General features: G+C 32.7%; 1 protein-coding gene across 5 annotated transcripts in view; it reads right to left on the reverse strand.

The window, feature by feature from the left end:
• The window catches only part of CEP131 (centrosomal protein 131), an 89,456-nt gene that overhangs the window by 22,195 nt on the left and 44,275 nt on the right, over positions 1 to 22,986 (reverse strand). For 4 of the 5 annotated variants that reach the window (XM_056549718.1, XM_056549715.1, XM_056549716.1 and 1 more), the window contains one exon: positions 3,458 to 3,487. The exons of the other annotated variant lie outside the window; for it this stretch is intronic. In XM_056549718.1, the coding sequence (XP_056405693.1) occupies positions 3,458 to 3,487 (30 nt within the window). The remainder of the gene's footprint in view (positions 1 to 3,457; positions 3,488 to 22,986) is intronic. 5 annotated transcript variants of the gene reach the window in all.

Here is a 22,986-nt window from a genome sequence, read left to right on the forward strand (position 1 = left end):
TGCTGTGACGTCACAGCAGGCTGCAGTCAGCCACTAGGAGGGAGACCCCTAGTGGCCGGATTTCTAATAGAAAATAGAATATTTTATTACTGATTTATATTAGAGATATGTTGTAGTATATAAGTACTACAACATATAAAAAAAAAAAAAAAATAAGAAATTCATGACAGTGCCCACAGGAGTAGTCCAGCTTACATAAATGTATCCCCGACTCTCCCATGCACAGAACTGTGTCGGAACGCCCCCTCCATGCATCTCTATAGGAGAGATGGAGATACCCGAGAACAGAGCTTCGGCTTTCCTATGGAGATGAATAGAGGGCGCCTGCCGACCCCCGCTCTGTGCAGGAGGAAAGCTGGAGCGCCGGGCAGGAGATCGTGACGGGTCTCCGCGGTTGGACCCCCTGCTATCAGACACTTATCACCTATCACTTGGATAGGGGATACATTTTTCTAAGTTGGATAACCCCATTAACTCTCCTTTGCCCCCAACAAGGGATCCTTAACCATTTGACTGCCAGCAGTGATTTTGGCATTAATCCCTTCACTACCCTAAACCACCAAACAGACATTAACCCTTTACTAGTCTAGACCACCAGGAATAACCTTCACTGCATCAGGCCCAGATGCTGTTTAACCCCCGCTGTACATGTATGTTGGGAAAACATGGAGCGGGTGCTGAACGTTCACAGTATTACAGCTGACACCCATCGACGGCGGCTGGGATTGGAGATAACCTGGCTTTTTAACTCCCTAGATGCCATGGTCTAGGCTGTTAGACAGGGATGGCCCTGCTTTACATAATTAAACAAAATTGGTATCACTGCTCCAGGAAATGACCAAAAATTATGTTATTAACATGTACTGTACCGCTGTGGGAAGTAACATGGCCTAAAAGCTGACACACCGCTCCAAAATTCAACAGACTTTAAGTTCATTTTTTTATTTTTTATAGATATTTTTATGCAAAACCAGGAAATACAGAAAGGTGCAAATCATTTCATTATAGTTGTGTTGTTCTGCATGCACAACCGGGGCCACAAGCAACATTAATGGTGTTACTTCTCCTGTCTGTATCATGCGAAGCAAAGCAGCGAGAAAGGAGAAAGACAGAAAATAAAGAGCATTAGGGTGAAAAAGGAGGACAAATTGAACGATTTGGGCCACTCTTGCACATGTGCTGTCTTTTCAATGTCATGGAAGAACTCCGCCTTCCATTTAGAATAGTGTTTGGGGCTTAGTGGGAGTTTTCCAAAATCATAGCATGTTGAAACTATGGTTTTTTTTGGCACAAATCTTGGTGTTAAAGGGCTACGCCGCTGCTCAGCGTTTGGAACAAACTGTTCCGAACGCTGGAGCCGGCACCGGGGGCTCGTGACGTCATAGCCCCACCCCTCATTACATCACGCCCCCTCCCATATACTTTCATTGAGGGGGCGGGGCTATGACGTCACGAGCTTCCGGTGCCGGCTCCAGAGTTCGGAACAGTTTGTTCCAAACGCTGAGCAGCGGAGTACCCCTTTAAGCCTATAAGAGAAAAAAAACACTCCATGTGGGTTTAGCATTGGCATTTTTTTCCCCGCATTTCTTCAGTAGGGAAGGAATCACGTAACTTGTCATGATAAAAACGCAGGGGAGAAAAAATGGCAAATAAAAAAATACCAAGATTAAAACTCACTATTTTTGAAAAATAAAAATAATAATATACCACAAAAACTGCATCTTGGGAGTGCAAAATGACAGGGCAGTTTTTCGTGGCTTTATTTAAAGTAACAAAATAAACAGCTTAAAAAATAAAGTGGAAACTTAGCCTTAAAGGGTTACTCCGCACCCCTAGACATCTTATCCCCTATCCAAAGGATAGGGGATAAGATGTCAGATCGCCAGGGTCCCGCTGCTGAGGACCACCGTGATCTCAGCTGCAGCACCCACCTGGAAGGTTTCCACTTCACACCGGGAACGCTGGAGGCTTCGAATTCCGACCACAATGGCGGACGAGCGTGACGTCAAGACTCCGCCCCGTGTGATGTCACGCCCTGCCCCCTCAATGCAATTCTATGGGAGGGGGCGTGACGGACCTCCCATAGACTTGCATTGAGGGGGCGGGGAGTGACGTCACGCTCGTCCGCCATTGTGGTTGGGATCCGAAGCCTCCAGCGTTGCCGGTGTGAGGTGGAAGTTGTCCAGGTGGGTCCCCAGCAGCGGGACCCCGACGATCTGACATCTTATCCCCTATCGTTTGGATAGGGGATAAGATATCTAGGGGTGCGGAGTACCCCTTTAAAGGGGTACTCCGCTGCTCAGCGTTTGGAAGAAACAGTTGCGAGCGCTGGAGCTGGGAGCTTGTGACGTCATAGCCCCGCCCTTCATGAAGTCACGCCCCACCCCCTCAATGCAAGTCTATGGGAGGGGGCGTGACAGCTGCCACGCCCCCTCCCATAGACTTGCATTGAGGGGCGGGGCATGACATAATGAGGGGGCGGGGCTATTGTGTCACAAGCTCCCGGCGCCGGCTCCAGCGTTCGTAACAGTTTCTTCCAAACGCTGAGCAGCGGAGTACCCCTTTAAAAATGTTGTCTGGGAAGCACAAAAAAGGTCCCATTTCTTCTGCTCCCCGGGACTCCACTTCCACTACCTGAACGTCTAGTAAGAATACTGTTTTGAGACTGGAGGGGGCAGGTGCTTGTCCTGCACCTGTTGTCCAATAGATGCATAATGTCCCCACAACATCTGTAACGCAGCTATTGACATTAGCATGGCTTTGCCCCCCTCTGTCCCGTCTCGGAACAGTATACTTCCGAAACGTCCAAGGAGCAGAAGTGGAGTGCCAGGGAACAGAAGAAGTAGGACATTTTCTGCTTACCGAAAACCCCTTTTAGAGGAGGGAGCTGAAAAATTCTATTTCATGTAGTTTTACAGGACTGAGAGGCTGTCAGTGATTAAAAGGGGTACTCCATTGCTCAGTGTTTGGAACAAACTGTTTCGAACGCTGGAGCCGGCAGCTTGTGACGTCATAGCCACACCCCCTCATGATGTCACGCCCCACCCCTCAATGCAAGTATATGGGAGGGGCCGTGATGCTGCCATGCCCCTTCCCATAAACTTGCATTGAGGGGGCGAGGCGTGACACCATGAGGGGGCGGGGCTATGATGCCACAGGCTCCAGCGTTTGGAACAGTTTGTTCCAAACGCTGACAGTGGAGTACCCCTTTAATTATGATCAGTTGGTACATCAGAGAGGATGCGGCATGGCGTACATTTAAAGTGGAAGACATAGGAATATAATTTCTGGTGAGGTGTAACAGGGAGACAAATAAGTTAGTTACACAATTTCATGCTGTGGAAACACAACAATATACAGTCTATGGGGGGGGTCATAGATGGTATCAGCAGAGGTGGGGGCATCACAGACAAGGATTCTTGCATAGTGTAACATAGAGCGTGTACAGGGCTATTACCTCACACAGGGGGCCCAAAGTTTGCCAAACCTGGGGGGAAAGCAAAGAGAAGAAGAGAAGGGGGAAAGTAACAAAATCAACAAGAGAATAAAAAGTGATAAATACCCAAAAGGCCCTATGAGAATGATTCTGTGGTGGGATAAAGGAGACCCCCGTCTGGCATTCTGTGATGTAAGTACAGCCTATATGGTACAGGACAAGAGCCTGAGGTGGAACTACGGAGCCGGATGACAATATATCCCCTTGGGATTCCTGTCAGGTGCAGGACGTAAGATACAAACTTGTGGATGGTGGAAAAACATAAAACATGGAAGGAAAGTGATCACCGGATATAAGGTGAACACAGGCCCCGATACAGTGGCCAGGAGAATGTCCTTAATGACACTGGTATATGTTGTGCATACTGTATAGTACACTGGTGGTATATATGTATATTATACTGTATAGTAGACTGGTGGTATATATGTATCTTATACTGTATAGTAGACTGGTGGTATATATATATTATACTGTATAGTACACTGGTGGTATATATGTATATTATACTATATAATAGACTGGTGGTATATATGTATATTATACTGTATAGTAGACTGGTGGTATATATGTATCTTATACTGTATAGTAGACTGGTGGTATATATGTATATTATACTGTATAGTAGACTGGTGGTATATATGTATCTTATACTGTATAGTAGACTGGTGGTATATATGTATCTTATACTGTATAGTAGACTGGTGGTATATATGTATATTATACTGTATAGTAGACTGGTGGTATATATGTATATTATACTGTATAGTAGACTGGTGGTATATATGTATATTATACTGTATAGTAGACTGGTGGTATATATGTATATTATACTGTATAGTAGACTGGTGGTATATATGTATATTATACTATATAGTAGACTGGTGGTATATATGTATATTATACTATATAGTAGACTGGTGGTATATATGTATCTTATACTGTATAGTAGACTGGTGGTATATATGTATCTTATACTGTATAGTAGACTGGTGGTATATATGTATATTATACTGTATAGTAGACTGGTGGTATATATGTATATTATACTGTATAGTAGACTGGTGGTATATATGTATATTATACTGTATAGTAGACTGGTGGTATATATGTATCTTATACTGTATAGTAGACTGGTGGTATATATGTATATTATACTGTATAGTAGACTGGTGGTATATATGTATATTATACTGTATAGTAGACTGGTGGTATATATGTATATTATACTGTATAGTAGACTGGTGGTATATATGTATATTATACTGTATAGTAGACTGGTGGTATATATGTATATTATACTGTATAGTAGACTGGTGGTATATATGTATCTTATACTGTATAGTAGACTGGTGGTATATATGTATATTATACTGTATAGTAGACTGGTGGTATATATGTATATTATACTGTATAGTAGACTGGTGGTATATATGTATCATATACTGTATAGTAGACTGGTGGTATATATGTAGCCTTATACTGTATAGTAGACTGGTGGTATATATGTATATTATACTGTATAGTAGACTGGTGGTATATATGTATATTATACTGTATAGTAGACTGGTGGTATATATGTATCTTATACTGTATAGTAGACTGGTGGTATATATGTATCTTATACTGTATAGTAGACTGGTGGTATATATGTATATTATACTGTATAGTACACTGGTGGTATATATGTATATTATACTGTACAGTAGACTGGTGGTATATATGTATCTTATACTGTATAGTAGACTGGTGGTATATATGTATATTATACTGTATAGTAGACTGGTGGTATATATGTATATTATACTGTATAGTAGACTGGTGGTATATATGTATATTATACTGTATAGTAGACTGGTGGTATATATGTATATTATACTGTATAGTAGACTGGTGGTATATATGTATATTATACGGTATAGTAGACTGGTGGTATATATGTATATTATACTGTATAGTACACTGGTGGTATATATGTATATTATACTGTATAGTAGACTGGTGGTATATATGTATATTATACTGTATAGTAGACTGGTGGTATATATGTATATTATACTGTATAGTAGACTGGTGGTATATATGTATATTAAACTGTATAGTAGACTGGTGGTATATATGTATATTATACTGTATAGTAGACTGGTGGTATATATGTATATTATACTGTATAGTAGACTGGTGGTATATATGTATATTATACTGTATAGTAGACTGGTGGTATATATGTATATTATACTGTATAGTAGACTGGTGGTATATATGTATCTTATACTGTATAGTAGACTGGTGGTATATATGTATATTATACTGTATAGTAGACTGGTGGTATATATGTATATTATACTGTATAGTAGACTGGTGGTATATATGTATATTATACTGTATAGTAGACTGGTGGTATATATGTATATTATACTGTATAGTAGACTGGTGGTATATATGTATCTTATACTGTATAGTAGACTGGTGGTATATATGTATATTATACTGTATAGTAGACTGGTGGTATATATGTATATTATACTGTATAGTAGACTGGTGGTATATATGTATATTATACTGTATAGTAGACTGGTGGTATATATGTATATTATACTGTATAGTAGACTGGTGGTATATATGTATATTATACTGTATAATAGACTGGTGGTATATATGTATATTATACTGTATAGTAGACTGGTGGTATATATGTATATTATACTGTATAGTAGACTGGTGGTATATATGTATATTGAACTGTATAGTAGACTGGTGGTATATATGTATATTATACTGTATAGTAGACTGGTTGTATATATGTATCTTATACTGTATAGTAGACTGGTGGTATATATGTATATTATACTGTACAGTAGACTGGTGGTATATATGTATATTATACTGTATAGTAGACTGGTGGTATATATGTATATTATACTGTATAATAGACTGGTGGTATATATGTATCTTATACTGTATAGTAGACTGGTGGTATATATGTATATTATACTGTACAGTAGACTGGTGGTATATATGTATATTATACTGTATAGTAGACTGGTGGTATATATGTATATTATACTGTATAGTAGACTGGTGGTATATATGTATCTTATACTGTATAGTAGACTGGTGGTATATATGTATATTATACTGTATAGTAGACTGGTGGTATATATGTATATTATACTGTATAGTAGACTGGTGGTATATATGTATATTATACTGTATAGTAGACTGGTGGTATATATGTATATTATACTGTATAATAGACTGGTGGTATATATGTATATTATACTGTATAGTAGACTGGTGGTATATATGTATCTTATACTGTACAGTAGACTGGTGGTATATATGTATATTATACTGTATAGTAGACTGGTGGTATATATGTATATTATACTGTATAGTAGACTGGTGGTATATATGTATATTATACTGTATAGTAGACTGGTGGTATATATGTACATTATACTGTATAGTAGACTGGTGGTATATATGTATCTTATACTGTATAGTAGACTGGTGGTATATATGTATATTATACTGTATAGTAGACTGGTGGTATATATGTATATTATACTGTATAGTAGACTGGTGGTATATATGTATATTATACTGTATAGTAGACTGGTGGTATATATGTATCTTATACTGTATAGTAGACTGGTGGTATATATGTATATTATACTGTACAGTAGACTGGTGGTATATATGTATATTATACTGTATAGTAGACTGGTGGTATATATGTATCTTATACTGTATAGTAGACTGGTGGTATATATGTATATTATACTGTATAGTAGACTGGTGGTATATATGTATATTATACTGTATAGTACACTGGTGGTATATATGTATATTAAACTGTATAGTAGACTGGTGGTATATATGTATATTATACTGTATAGTAGACTGGTGGTATATATGTATATTATACTGTATAGTAGACTGGTGGTATATATGTATATTATACTGTATAGTAGACTGGTGGTATATATGTATCTTATACTGTATAGTAGACTGGTGGTATATATGTATATTATACTGTATAGTAGACTGGTGGTATATATGTATATTATACTGTATAGTAGACTGGTGGTATATATGTATATTATACTGTATAGTAGACTGGTGGTATATATGTATATTATACTGTATAATAGACTGGTGGTATATATGTATATTATACTGTATAGTAGACTGGTGGTATATATGTATATTATACTGTATAGTAGACTGGTGGTATATATGTATATTATACTGTATAGTAGACTGGTGGTATATATGTATATTATACTGTATAGTAGACTGGTGGTATATATGTATATTGAACTGTATAGTAGACTGGTGGTATATATGTATATTATACTGTATAGTAGACTGGTGGTATATATGTATATTATACTGTATAGTAGACTGGTGGTATATATGTATATTATACTGTATAGTAGACTGGTGGTATATATGTATATTATACTGTATAGTAGACTGGTGGTATATATGTATATTATACTGTATAGTAGACTGGTGGTATATATGTATATTATACTGTATAGTAGACTGGTGGTATATATGTATCTTATACTGTATAGTAGACTGGTGGTATATATGTATATTATACTGTACAGTAGACTGGTGGTATATATGTATATTATACTGTATAGTAGACTGGTGGTATATATGTATATTATACTGTATAATAGACTGGTGGTATATATGTATATTATACTGTATAGTAGACTGGTGGTATATATGTATATTATACTGTATAGTAGACTGGTGGTATATATGTATATTATACTGTATAGTAGACTGGTGGTATATATGTATATTATACTGTATAGTAGACTGGTGGTATATATGTATATTATACTGTATAGTAGACTGGTGGTATATATGTATCTTATACTGTATAGTAGACTGGTGGTATATATGTATATTATACTGTATAGTAGACTGGTGGTATATATGTATATTATACTGTATAGTAGACTGGTGGTATATATGTATCTTATACTGTATAGTAGACTGGTGGTATATATTGTATATTATACTGTATAGTACACTGGTGGTATATATGTATATTATACTGTATAGTAGACTGGTGGTATATATGTATCTTATACTGTATAGTAGACTGGTGGTATATATGTATATTATACTGTATAGTAGACTGGTGGTATATATGTATATTATACTGTATAGTAGACTGGTGGTATATATGTATATTATACTGTATAGTAGACTGGTGGTATATATGTATATTATACTGTATAGTAGACTGGTGGTATATATGTATATTATACTGTATAGTAGACTGGTGGTATATATGTATATTATACTGTATAGTAGACTGGTGGTATATATGTATATTATACTGTATAGTAGACTGGTGGTATATATGTATATTATACTGTATAGTAGACTGGTGGTATATATGTATATTATACTGTATAGTAGACTGGTGGTATATATGTATATTATACTGTATAGTACACTGGTGGTATATATGTATATTATACTGTATAGTAGACTGGTGGTATATATGTATATTATACTGTATAGTAGACTGGTGGTATATATGTATATTATACTGTATAGTAGACTGGTGGTATATATGTAGCCTATACTGTATAGTAGACTGGTGGTATATATGTACATTATACTGTATAGTAGACTGGTGGTATATATGTATCTTATACTGTATAGTAGACTGGTGGTATATATGTATATTATACTGTACAGTAGACTGGTGGTATATATGTATATTATACTGTATAGTACACTGGTGGTATATATGTACATTATACTGTATAGTACACTGGTGGTATATATGTATCTTATACTGTATAGTAGACTGGTGGTATATATGTATTTTATACTGTATAGTAGACTGGTGGTATATATGTATATTATACTGTATAGTAGACTGGTGGTATATATGTATATTATACTGTATAGTAGACTGGTGGTATATATGTACATTATACTGTATAGTAGACTGGTGGTATATATGTATCTTATACTGTATAGTAGACTGGTGGTATATATGTATATTATACTGTATAGTAGACTGGTGGTATATATGTATATTATACTGTATAGTAGACTGGTGGTATATATGTATATTATACTGTATAGTAGACTGGTGGTATATATGTATATTATACTGTATAGTAGACTGGTGGTATATATGTATCTTATACTGTATAGTAGACTGGTGGTATATATGTATATTATACTGTATAGTAGACTGGTGGTATATATGTATATTATACTGTATAATAGACTGGTGGTATATATGTATATTATACTGTATAGTAGACTGGTGGTATATATGTATATTATACTATATAGTAGACTGGTGGTATATATGTATATTGAACTGTATAATAGACTGGTGGTATATATGTATATTATACTGTATAGTAGACTGGTGGTATATATGTATATTATACTGTATAGTAGACTGGTGGTATATATGTATATTATACTGTATAGTAGACTGGTGGTATATATGTATCTTATACTGTATAGTAGACTGGTGGTATATATGTATCTTATACTGTATAGTAGACTGGTGGTATATATGTATATTATACTGTATAGTAGACTGGTGGTATATATGTATATTATACTGTATAGTAGACTGGTGGTATATATGTATCTTATACTGTATAGTACACTGGTGGTATATATGTATATTATACTGTATAGTAGACTGGTGGTATATATGTATATTATACTGTATAGTAGACTGGTGGTATATATGTATATTATACTGTATAGTAGACTGGTGGTATATATGTATATTATACTGTATAGTAGACTGGTGGTATATATGTATATTATACTGTATAGTAGACTGGTGGTATATATGTATATTATACTGTATAGTAGACTGGTGGTATATATGTATATTATACTGTATAGTAGACTGGTGGTATATATGTATATTATACTGTATAGTAGACTGGTGGTATATATGTACATTATACTGTATAGTAGACTGGTGGAATATATGTATCTTATACTGTATAGTACACTGGTGGTACAATGGGTTAAAAAAGTATTTAGTCAGCCACCAATTGTGCAAGTTTTCCCACTTATAAAGATGAGCGGCTGTAATTTTCGTCATAGGTTATAACCTCAACTATGAGAGACAGAATGAGAAAAAAAAAATCCATAAAATCACATTGTCTGATGTTTTGGGGCTGTCGCTGGGCAACACAGACTTTCAACTCCCTCCAAAGGTTTTCTATGGGGTTGAGATCTGGAGACTGACTAGGCCACTCCAGGACCTTGAAATGCTTCTTACGAAGCCACTCCTTCGTTGCCCAGGCGGTGTGTTTGGGATCATTGTCATGCTGAAAGACGCAGCCACGTTTCATCAAAATCTCACGATACATGGCCCCATTCATTCTTTCCTTTACAAGGATCAGTTGTCCTGGTCCCTTAGCAGAAAAACAGCCCCAAAGTATGATGTTTCCACCACCATGCTTTACAGTAGATATGGTGTTCTTTGGATGCAACTCATCATTCTTTCTCCTCTAAACACAACGAGTTGAGTTTTTACCAAAAAGTTCTACTTTTGTTTCATCTGACCATATGACATTCTCCCAATCCTCTTCTGGATCATCCAAATGTGCTTTAGCAAACTTCAGACGGGCCCGGACATGTACTGGCTTAAGCAGGGGGACACATCTGGCACTGCATGAGTCGCTGATTGCGTAGTGTGTTACTGATGGTAGCGTTTGTTACTTTGGTCCCAGCTCTCTGCAGGTCATTCACTAGGTCCCCCTGTGTGGTTCTAGGATTTTTGCTCACCGTTCTTGTGATCATTTTGACACCACGGGGTGAGATCTTGTGTGGAGCCCCAGATCGAGGGACATTATCAGTATGTTTTCCATTTTGTAATAATTGCTCCTACAGTGGATTTCTTCACACCAAGCTGCTTGCCTATTGCAGATTCAGTCTTCCCAGCCTGGTGCAGGTCTACAATTTTGTTTCTGGTGTCCTTCGATAGCTCTTTGGTCTTGGCCATAGTGGAGTTTGGAGTGTGACTGTTTGAGGTTGTGGACAGATGTCTTTTAAGCTCAAACAAGTGCCATTAATACAGGTAACGAGTGGAAGACAGAGGAGACTCTTAATCTTGCTTGTTTGTAGGTGACCAAATACATATTTTCCACCATAATTTGCAAATAAATTCTTTAAAAATCAGACAATGTGATTTTATGGATGTTTTTTTCTCATTCTGTCTCTCATAATTGAGGTTATAACCTATGATGAAAATTACAGGCCTTGCACAATTAGTGGCTGACTAAATACTTTTCCCCCCACTGTATATGTTGTTTCTTATACGGTATAGTAGACTGGTGGTATATATGTATCTTATACTGTATAGTACACTGGTGGTATATATGTATATTATACTGTATAGTAGACTGGTGGTATATATGTATATTATACTGTATAGTACACTGGTGGTATATATGTATATTATACTGTATAGTACACTGGTGGTATATATGTATATTATACTGTATAGTAGACTGGTGGTATATATGTATCTTATACTGTATAGTACACTGGTGGTATATATGTATATTATACTGTATAGTAGACTGGTGGTATATATGTATCTTATACTGTATAGTAGACTGGTGGTATATATGTATCTTATACTGTATAGTAGACTGGTGGTATATATGTATCTTATACTGTATAGTACACTGGTGGTATATATGTATATTATACTGTATAGTAGACTGGTGGTATATATGTATCTTATACTGTATAGTAGACTGGTGGTATATATGTATCTTATACTGTATAGTAGACTGGTGGTATATATGTATATTATACTGTATAGTAGACTGGTGGTATATATGTACATTATACTGTATAGTAGACTGGTGGTATATATGTATATTATACTGTACAGTACACTGGTGGTATATATGTATATTATACTGTATAGTAGACTGGTGGTATATATGTATCTTATACTGTATAGTAGACTGGTGGTATATATGTATATTATACTGTATAGTAGACTGGTGGTATATATGTATATTATACTGTATAGTAGACTGGTGGTATATATGTATATTATACTGTACAGTAGACCGGTGGTATATATGTATATTATACTGTACAGTAGACCGGTGGTATATATGTATATTATACTGTACAGTAGACTGGTGGTATATATGTATATTATACTGTACAGTAGACTGGTGGAATATATGTATCTTATACTGTATAGTAGACTGGTGGTATATATGTATATTATACTGTATAGTAGACTGGTGGTATATATGTATATTATACTGTATAGTAGACTGGTGGTATATATGTATATTATACTGTATAGTAGACTGGTGGTATATATGTATATTATACTGTATAGTAGACTGGTGGTATATATGTATCATATACTGTATAGTAGACTGGTGGTATATATGTATATTATACTGTACAGTAGACTGGTGGTATATATGTATATTATACTGTATAGTAGACTGGTGGTATATATGTATATTATACTGTACAGTAGACTGGTGGTATATATGTATATTATACTGTATAGTAGACTGGTGGTATATATGTATATTATACTGTATAGTAGACTGGTGGTATATATGTATATTATACTGTATAGTAGACTGGTGGTATATATGTATATTATACTGTACAGTAGACTGGTGGTATATATGTATATTATACTGTATAGTAGACTGGTGGTATATATGTATATTATACTGTACAGTAGACTGGTGGTATATATGTATATTATACTGTATAGTAGACTGGTGGTATATATGTATCTTATACTGTATAGTAGACTGGTGGTATATATGTATATTATACTGTATAGTAGACTGGTGGTATATATGTATATTATACTGTACAGTAGACTGGTGGTATATATGTATATTATACTGTACAGTAGACTGGTGGTATATATGTATATTATACTGTACAGTAGACTGGTGGTATATATGTATATTATACTGTATAGTAGACTGGTGGTATATATGTATATTATACTGTATAGTAGACTGGTGGTATATATGTATCTTATACTGTACAGTAGACTGGTGGTATATATGTATATTATACTGTATAGTAGACTGGTGGTATATATGTATATTATACTGTATAGTAGACTGGTGGTATATATGTATATTATACTGTACAGTAGACTGGTGGTATATATGTATATTATACTGTATAGTAGACTGGTGGTATATATGTATATTATACTGTATAGTAGACTGGTGGTATATATGTATATTATACTGTACAGTAGACTGGTGGTATATATGTATATTATACTGTATAGTAGACTGGTGGTATATATGTATATTATACTGTATAGTAGACTGGTGGTATATATGTATATTATACTGTATAGTAGACTGGTGGTATATATGTATATTATACTGTATAGTAGACTGGTGGTATATATGTATCTTATACTGTATAGTAGGCTGGTGGTATATATGTATATTATACTGTATAGTAGACTGGTGGTATATATGTATATTATACTGTATAGTAGACTGGTGGTATATATGTATATTATACTGTATAGTAGACTGGTGGTATATATGTATATTATACTGTATAGTAGACTGGTGGTATATATGTATCTTATACTGTATAGTAGACTGGTGGTATATATGTATCATTATACTGTACAGTACACTGGTGGTATATATGTATATTATACTGTATAGTAGAATAGTAGACTGGTGGTATATATGTATATTATACTGTATAGTAGACTGGTGGTATATATGTATATTATACTGTATAGTAGACTGGTGGTATATATGTATATTATACTGTATAGTACACTGGTGGTATATATGTATATTATACTGTATAGTAGACTGGTGGTATATATGTATATTATACTGTATAGTAGACTGGTGGTATATATGTATATTATACTGTACAGTAGACTGGTGGTATATATGTATATTGAACTGTATAGTAGACTGGTGGTATATATGTATATTATACTGTATAGTAGACTGGTGGTATATATGTATATTATACTGTATAGTAGACTGGTGGTATATATGTATATTATACTGTATAGTAGACTGGTGGTATATATGTATATTATACTGTATAGTAGACTGGTGGTATATATGTATATTATACTGTATATAGACTGGTGGTATATATGTATATTATACTGTATAGTAGACTGGTGGTATATATGTATATTATACTGTATAGTAGACTGGTGGTATATATGTATCTTATACTGTATAGTAGACTGGTGGTATATATGTATCTTATACTGTACAGTAGACTGGTGGTATATATGTATATTATACTGTATAGTAGACTGGTGGTATATATGTATATTATACTGTATAGTAGACTGGTGGTATATATGTATATTATACTGTATAGTAGACTGGTGGTATATATGTATATTATACTGTATAGTAGACTGGTGGTATATATGTATCTTATACTGTATAGTAGACTGGTGGTATATATGTATATTATACTGTATAGTAGACTGGTGGTATATATGTATATTATACTGTATAGTAGACTGGTGGTATATATGTATCTTATACTGTATAGTAGACTGGTGGTATATATGTATATTATACTGTATAGTAGACTGGTGGTATATATGTATATTATACTGTATAGTAGACTGGTGGTATATATGTATATTATACTGTATAGTAGACTGGTGGTATATATGTATATTATACTGTATAGTAGACTGGTGGTATATATGTATATTATACTGTATAGTAGACTGGTGGTATATATGTATATTATACTGTATAGTAGACTGGTGGTATATATGTATATTATACTGTATAGTAGACTGGTGGTATATATGTATATTATACTGTATAGTAGACTGGTGGTATATATGTATCTTATACTGTATAGTAGACTGGTGGTATATATGTATATTATACTGTATAGTAGACTGGTGGTATATATGTATATTATACTGTATAGTAGACTGGTGGTATATATGTATATTATACTGTATAGTAGACTGGTGGTATATATGTATATTATACTGTATAGTAGACTGGTGGTATATATGTATATTATACTGTATAGTAGACTGGTTGTATATATGTATCTTATACTGTATAGTAGACTGGTGGTATATATGTATATTATACTGTATAGTAGACTGGTGGTATATATGTATATTATACTGTACAGTAGACTGGTGGTATATATGTATCTTATACTGTATAGTAGACTGGTGGTATATATGTATATTATACTGTATAGTAGACTGGTGGTATATATGTATATTATACTGTATAGTAGACTGGTGGTATATATGTATATTATACTGTATAGTAGACTGGTGGTATATATGTATATTATACTGTATAGTAGACTGGTGGTATATATGTATATTATACTGTATAGTAGACTGGTGGTATATATGTATATTATACTGTATAGTAGACTGGTGGTATATATGTATATTATACTGTATAGTAGACTGGTGGTATATATGTATATTATACTGTATAGTAGACTGGTGGTATATATGTATATTATACTGTATAGTAGACTGGTGGTATATATGTATATTATACTGTACAGTAGACTGGTGGTATATATGTATATTATACTGTATAGTAGGCTGGTGGTATATATGTATATTATACTGTATAGTAGACTGGTGGTATATATGTATATTATACTGTATAGTAGACTGGTGGTATATATGTATATTATACTGTATAGTAGACTGGTGGTATATATGTATATTATACTGTATAGTAGACTGGTGGTATATATGTATATTATATTGTATAGTAGACTGGTGGTATATATGTATCTTATACTGTATAGTAGACTGGTGGTATATATGTACATTATACTGTATAGTAGACTGGTGGTATATATGTATCTTATACTGTATAGTAGACTGGTGGTATATATGTATATTATACTGTATAGTAGACTGGTGGTATATATGTACATTATACTGTATAGTAGACTGGTGGTATATATGTATATTATACTGTATAGTAGACTGGTGGTATATATGTATATTATACTGTATAGTAGACTGGTGGTATATATGTATATTATACTGTATAGTAGACTGGTGGTATATATGTATATTATACTGTATAGTAGACTGGTGGTATATATGTATATTATACTGTATAGTAGACTGGTGGTATATATGTATATTATACTGTATAGTAGACTGGTGGTATATATGTATATTATACTGTATAGTAGACTGGTGGTATATATGTATCTTATACTGTATAGTAGACTGGTGGTATATATGTATATTATACTGTATAGTAGACTGGTGGTATATATGTATATTATACTGTATAGTAGACTGGTGGTATATATGTATCTTATACTGTATAGTAGACTGGTGGTATATATGTATATTATACTGTATAGTAGACTGGTGGTATATATGTATATTATACTGTATAGTAGACTGGTGGTATATATGTATATTATACTGTATAGTAGACTGGTGGTATATATGTATATTATACTGTATAGTAGACTGGTGGTATATATGTATATTATACTGTATAGTAGACTGGTGGTATATATGTATATTATACTGTACAGTAGACTGGTGGTATATATGTATATTATACTGTACAGTAGACTGGTGGTATATATGTATATTATACTGTACAGTAGACTGGTGGTATATATGTATATTATACTGTACAGTAGACTGGTGGTATATATGTATCTTATACTGTATAGTAGACTGGTGGTATATATGTATATTATACTGTATAGTAGACTGGTGGTATATATGTATATTATACTGTATAGTAGACTGGTGGTATATATGTATATTATACTGTATAGTAGACTGGTGGTATATATGTATATTATACTGTATAGTAGACTGGTGGTATATATGTATATTATACTGTATAGTAGACTGGTGGTATATATGTATATTATACTGTATAGTAGACTGGTGGTATATATGTATATTATACTGTATAGTAGACTGGTGGTATATATAGTATATTATACTGTATAGTAGACTGGTGGTATATATGTATATTATACTGTATAGTAGACTGGTGGTATATATGTATATTATACTGTATAGTAGACTGGTGGTATATATGTATATTATACTGTATAGTAGACTGGTGGTATATATGTATATTATACTGTATAGTAGACTGGTGGTATATATGTATATTATACTGTATAGTAGACTGGTGGTATATATGTATATTATACTGTATAGTAGACTGGTGGTATATATGTATCTTATACTGTATAGTAGACTGGTGGTATATATGTATATTATACTGTATAGTAGACTGGTGGTATATATGTATATTATACTGTATAGTAGACTGGTGGTATATATGTATATTATACTGTATAGTAGACTGGTGGTATATATGTATATTATACTGTACAGTAGACTGGTGGTATATATGTATCTTATACTGTATAGTAGACTGGTGGTATATATGTATATTATACTGTATAGTAGACTGGTGGTATATATGTATATTATACTGTATAGTAGACTGGTGGTATATATGTATATTATACTGTATAGTAGACTGGTGGTATATATGTATATTATACTGTATAGTAGACTGGTGGTATATATGTATATTATACTGTACAGTAGACTGGTGGTATATATGTATATTATACTGTATAGTAGACTGGTGGTATATATGTATATTATACTGTATAGTAGACTGGTGGTATATATGTATCTTATACTGTATAGTAGACTGGTGGTATATATGTATATTATACTGTATAGTAGACTGGTGGTATATATGTATATTATACTGTACAGTAGACTGGTGGTATATATGTATATTATACTGTACAGTAGACTGGTGGTATATATGTATATTATACTGTATAGTAGACTGGTGGTATATATGTATATTATACTGTATAGTAGACTGGTGGTATATATGTATATTATACTGTATAGTAGACTGGTGGTATATATGTATATTATACTGTACAGTAGACTGGTGGTATATATGTATATTATACTGTATAGTAGACTGGTGGTATATATGTATATTATACTGTATAGTAGACTGGTGGTATATATGTATATTATACTGTACAGTAGACTGGTGGTATATATGTATATTATACTGTATAGTAGACTGGTGGTATATATGTATATTATACTGTACAGTAGACTGGTGGTATATATGTATATTATACTGTACAGTAGACTGGTGGTATATATGTATATTATACTGTATAGTAGACTGGTGGTATATATGTATATTATACTGTATAGTAGACTGGTGGTATATATGTATATTATACTGTATAGTAGACTGGTGGTATATATGTATATTATACTGTATAGTAGTAGACTGGTGGTATATATGTATCTTATACTGTATAGTAGACTGGTGGTATATATGTATATTATACTGTATAGTAGACTGGTGGTATATATGTATCTTATACTGTATAGTAGACTGGTGGTATATATGTATATTATACTGTACAGTAGACTGGTGGTATATATGTATATTATACTGTATAGTAGAATAGTAGACTGGTGGTATATATGTATAGTAGACTGGTGGTATATATGTATATTATACTGTATAGTAGACTGGTGGTATATATGTATATTATACTGTACAGTAGACTGGTGGTATATATGTATATTATACTGTATAGTAGACTGGTGGTATATATGTATATTATACTGTATAGTAGACTGGTGGTATATATGTATATTATACTGTATAGTAGACTGGTGGTATATATGTATATTATACTGTATAGTAGACTGGTGGTATATATGTATATTATACTGTATAGTAGACTGGTGGTATATATGTATATTATACTGTATAGTAGACTGGTGGTATATATGTATATTATACTGTATAGTAGACTGGTGGTATATATGTATATTATACTGTATAGTAGACTGGTGGTATATATGTATATTATACTGTATAGTAGACTGGTGGTATATATGTATATTATACTGTATAGTAGACTGGTGGTATATATGTATATTATACTGTATAGTAGACTGGTGGTATATATGTATCTTATACTGTACAGTAGACTGGTGGTATATATGTATATTATACTGTATAGTAGACTGGTGGTATATATGTATATTATACTGTACAGTAGACTGGTGGTATATATGTATATTGAACTGTATAGTAGACTGGTGGTATATATGTATATTATACTGTATAGTAGACTGGTGGTATATATGTATATTATACTGTATAGTAGACTGGTGGTATATATGTATATTATACTGTATAGTAGACTGGTGGTATATATGTATATTATACTGTATAGTAGACTGGTGGTATATATGTATATTATACTGTATAGTAGACTGGTGGTATATATGTATATTATACTGTATAGTAGACTGGTGGTATATATGTATATTATACTGTATAGTAGACTGGTGGTATATATGTATATTATACTGTATAGTAGACTGGTGGTATATATGTAGCCTATACTGTATAATAGACTGGTGGTATATATGTATATTATACTGTATAGTAGACTGGTGGTATATATGTATATTATACTGTATAGTAGACTGGTGGTATATATGTATATTATACTGTATAGTAGACTGGTGGTATATATGTATATTATACTGTATAGTAGACTGGTGGTATATATGTATATTATACTGTATAGTAGACTGGTGGTATATATGTATATTATACTGTATAGTAGACTGGTGGTATATATGTATCTTATACTGTATAGTAGACTGGTGGTATATATGTATATTATACTGTATAGTAGACTGGTGGTATATATGTATATTATACTGTATAGTAGACTGGTGGTATATATGTATATTATACTGTATAGTAGACTGGTGGTATATATGTATATTATACTGTATAGTAGACTGGTGGTATATATGTATATTATACTGTATAGTAGACTGGTGGTATATATGTATCTTATACTGTATAGTAGACTGGTGGTATATATGTATCTTATACTGTATAGTAGACTGGTGGTATATATGTATCTTATACTGTATAGTAGACTGGTGGTATATATGTATATTATACTGTACAGTAGACCGGTGGTATATATGTATATTATACTGTACAGTAGACTGGTGGTATATATGTAAATTATACTGTATAGTAGACTGGTGGTATATATGTATATTATACTGTACAGTAGACTGGTGGTATATATGTATATTATACTGTATAGTAGACTGGTGGTATATATGTATATTATACTGTATAGTAGACTGGTGGTATATATGTATCTTATACTGTATAGTAGACTGGTGGTATATATGTATCTTATACTGTATAGTAGACTGGTGGTATATATGTATATTATACTGTATAGTAGACTGGTGGTATATATGTATCTTATACTGTATAGTAGACTGGTGGTAAATATGTATATTATACTGTATAGTAGACTGGTGGTATATATGTATATTATACTGTATAGTAGACTGGTGGTATATATGTATCATATACTGTATAGTACACTGGTGGTATATATGTATATTATACTGTATAGTAGACTGGTGGTATATATGTATATTATACTGTATAGTAGACTGGTGGTATATATGTATATTATACTGTATAGTAGACTGGTGGTATATATGTATATTATACTGTATAGTAGACTGGTGGTATATATGTATATTATACTGTATAGTAGACTGGTGGTATATATGTATATTATACTGTATAGTAGACTGGTGGTATATATGTATATTATACTGTATAGTAGACTGGTGGTATATATGTATATTATACTGTATAGTAGACTGGTGGTATATATGTATATTATACTGTATAGTACACTGGTGGTATATATGTATATTATACTGTATAGTAGACTGGTGGTATATATGTATATTATACTGTATAGTAGACTGGTGGTATATATGTATATTATACTGTATAGTAGACTGGTGGTATATATGTATATTATACTGTATAGTAGACTGGTGGTATATATGTATCTTATACTGTATAGTAGACTGGTGGTATATATGTATATTATACTGTATAGTAGACTGGTGGTATATATGTATATTATACTGTATAGTAGACTGGTGGTATATATGTATATTATACTGTATAGTAGACTGGTGGTATATATGTATATTATACTGTATAGTAGACTGGTGGTATATATGTATATTATACTGTATAGTAGACTGGTGGTATATATGTATATTATACTGTATAGTAGACTGGTGGTATATATGTATATTATACTGTATAGTAGACTGGTGGTATATATGTATATTATACTGTATAGTAGACTGGTGGTATATATGTATATTATACTGTATTAGACTGGTGGTATATATGTATCTTATACTGTATAGTAGACTGGTGGTATATATGTATATTATACTGTATAGTAGACTGGTGGTATATATGTATATTATACTGTATAGTAGACTGGTGGTATATATGTATATTATACTGTATAGTAGACTGGTGGTATATATGTATCTTATACTGTATAGTAGACTGGTGGTATATATGTATATTATACTGTATAGTAGACTGGTGGTATATATGTATATTATACTGTATAGTAGACTGGTGGTATATATGTATATTATACTGTATAGTAGACTGGTGGTATATATGTATCTTATACTGTATAGTAGACTGGTGGTATATATGTATCTTATACTGTATAGTAGACTGGTGGTATATATGTATATTATACTGTATAGTAGACTGGTGGTATATATGTATATTATACTGTATAGTAGACTGGTGGTATATATGTATCATATACTGTATAGTAGACTGGTGGTATATATGTATCTTATACTGTATAGTAGACTGGTGGTATATATGTATATTATACTGTATAGTAGACTGGTGGTATATATGTATATTATACTGTATAGTAGACTGGTGGTATATATGTATATTATACTGTATAGTAGACTGGTGGTATATATGTATATTATACTGTATAGTAGACTGGTGGTATATATGTATATTATACTGTATAGTAGACTGGTGGTATATATGTATATTATACTGTATAGTAGACTGGTGGTATATATGTATATTATACTGTATAGTAGACTGGTGGTATATATGTATATTATACTGTATAGTAGACTGGTGGTATATATGTATCTTATACTGTATAGTAGACTGGTGGTATATATGTATATTATACTGTATAGTAGACTGGTGGTATATATGTATATTATACTGTATAGTAGACTGGTGGTATATATGTATATTATACTGTATAGTAGACTGGTGGTATATATGTATATTATACTGTATAGTAGACTGGTGGTATATATGTATATTATACTGTATAGTAGACTGGTGGTATATATGTATATTATACTGTATAGTAGACTGGTGGTATATATGTATATTATACTGTATAGTAGACTGGTGGTATATATGTATATTATACTGTATAGT

Source organism: Hyla sarda, chromosome 13 (assembly GCF_029499605.1).
Source record: "Hyla sarda isolate aHylSar1 chromosome 13, aHylSar1.hap1, whole genome shotgun sequence".
NCBI lineage: Eukaryota > Metazoa > Chordata > Amphibia > Anura > Hylidae > Hyla > Hyla sarda.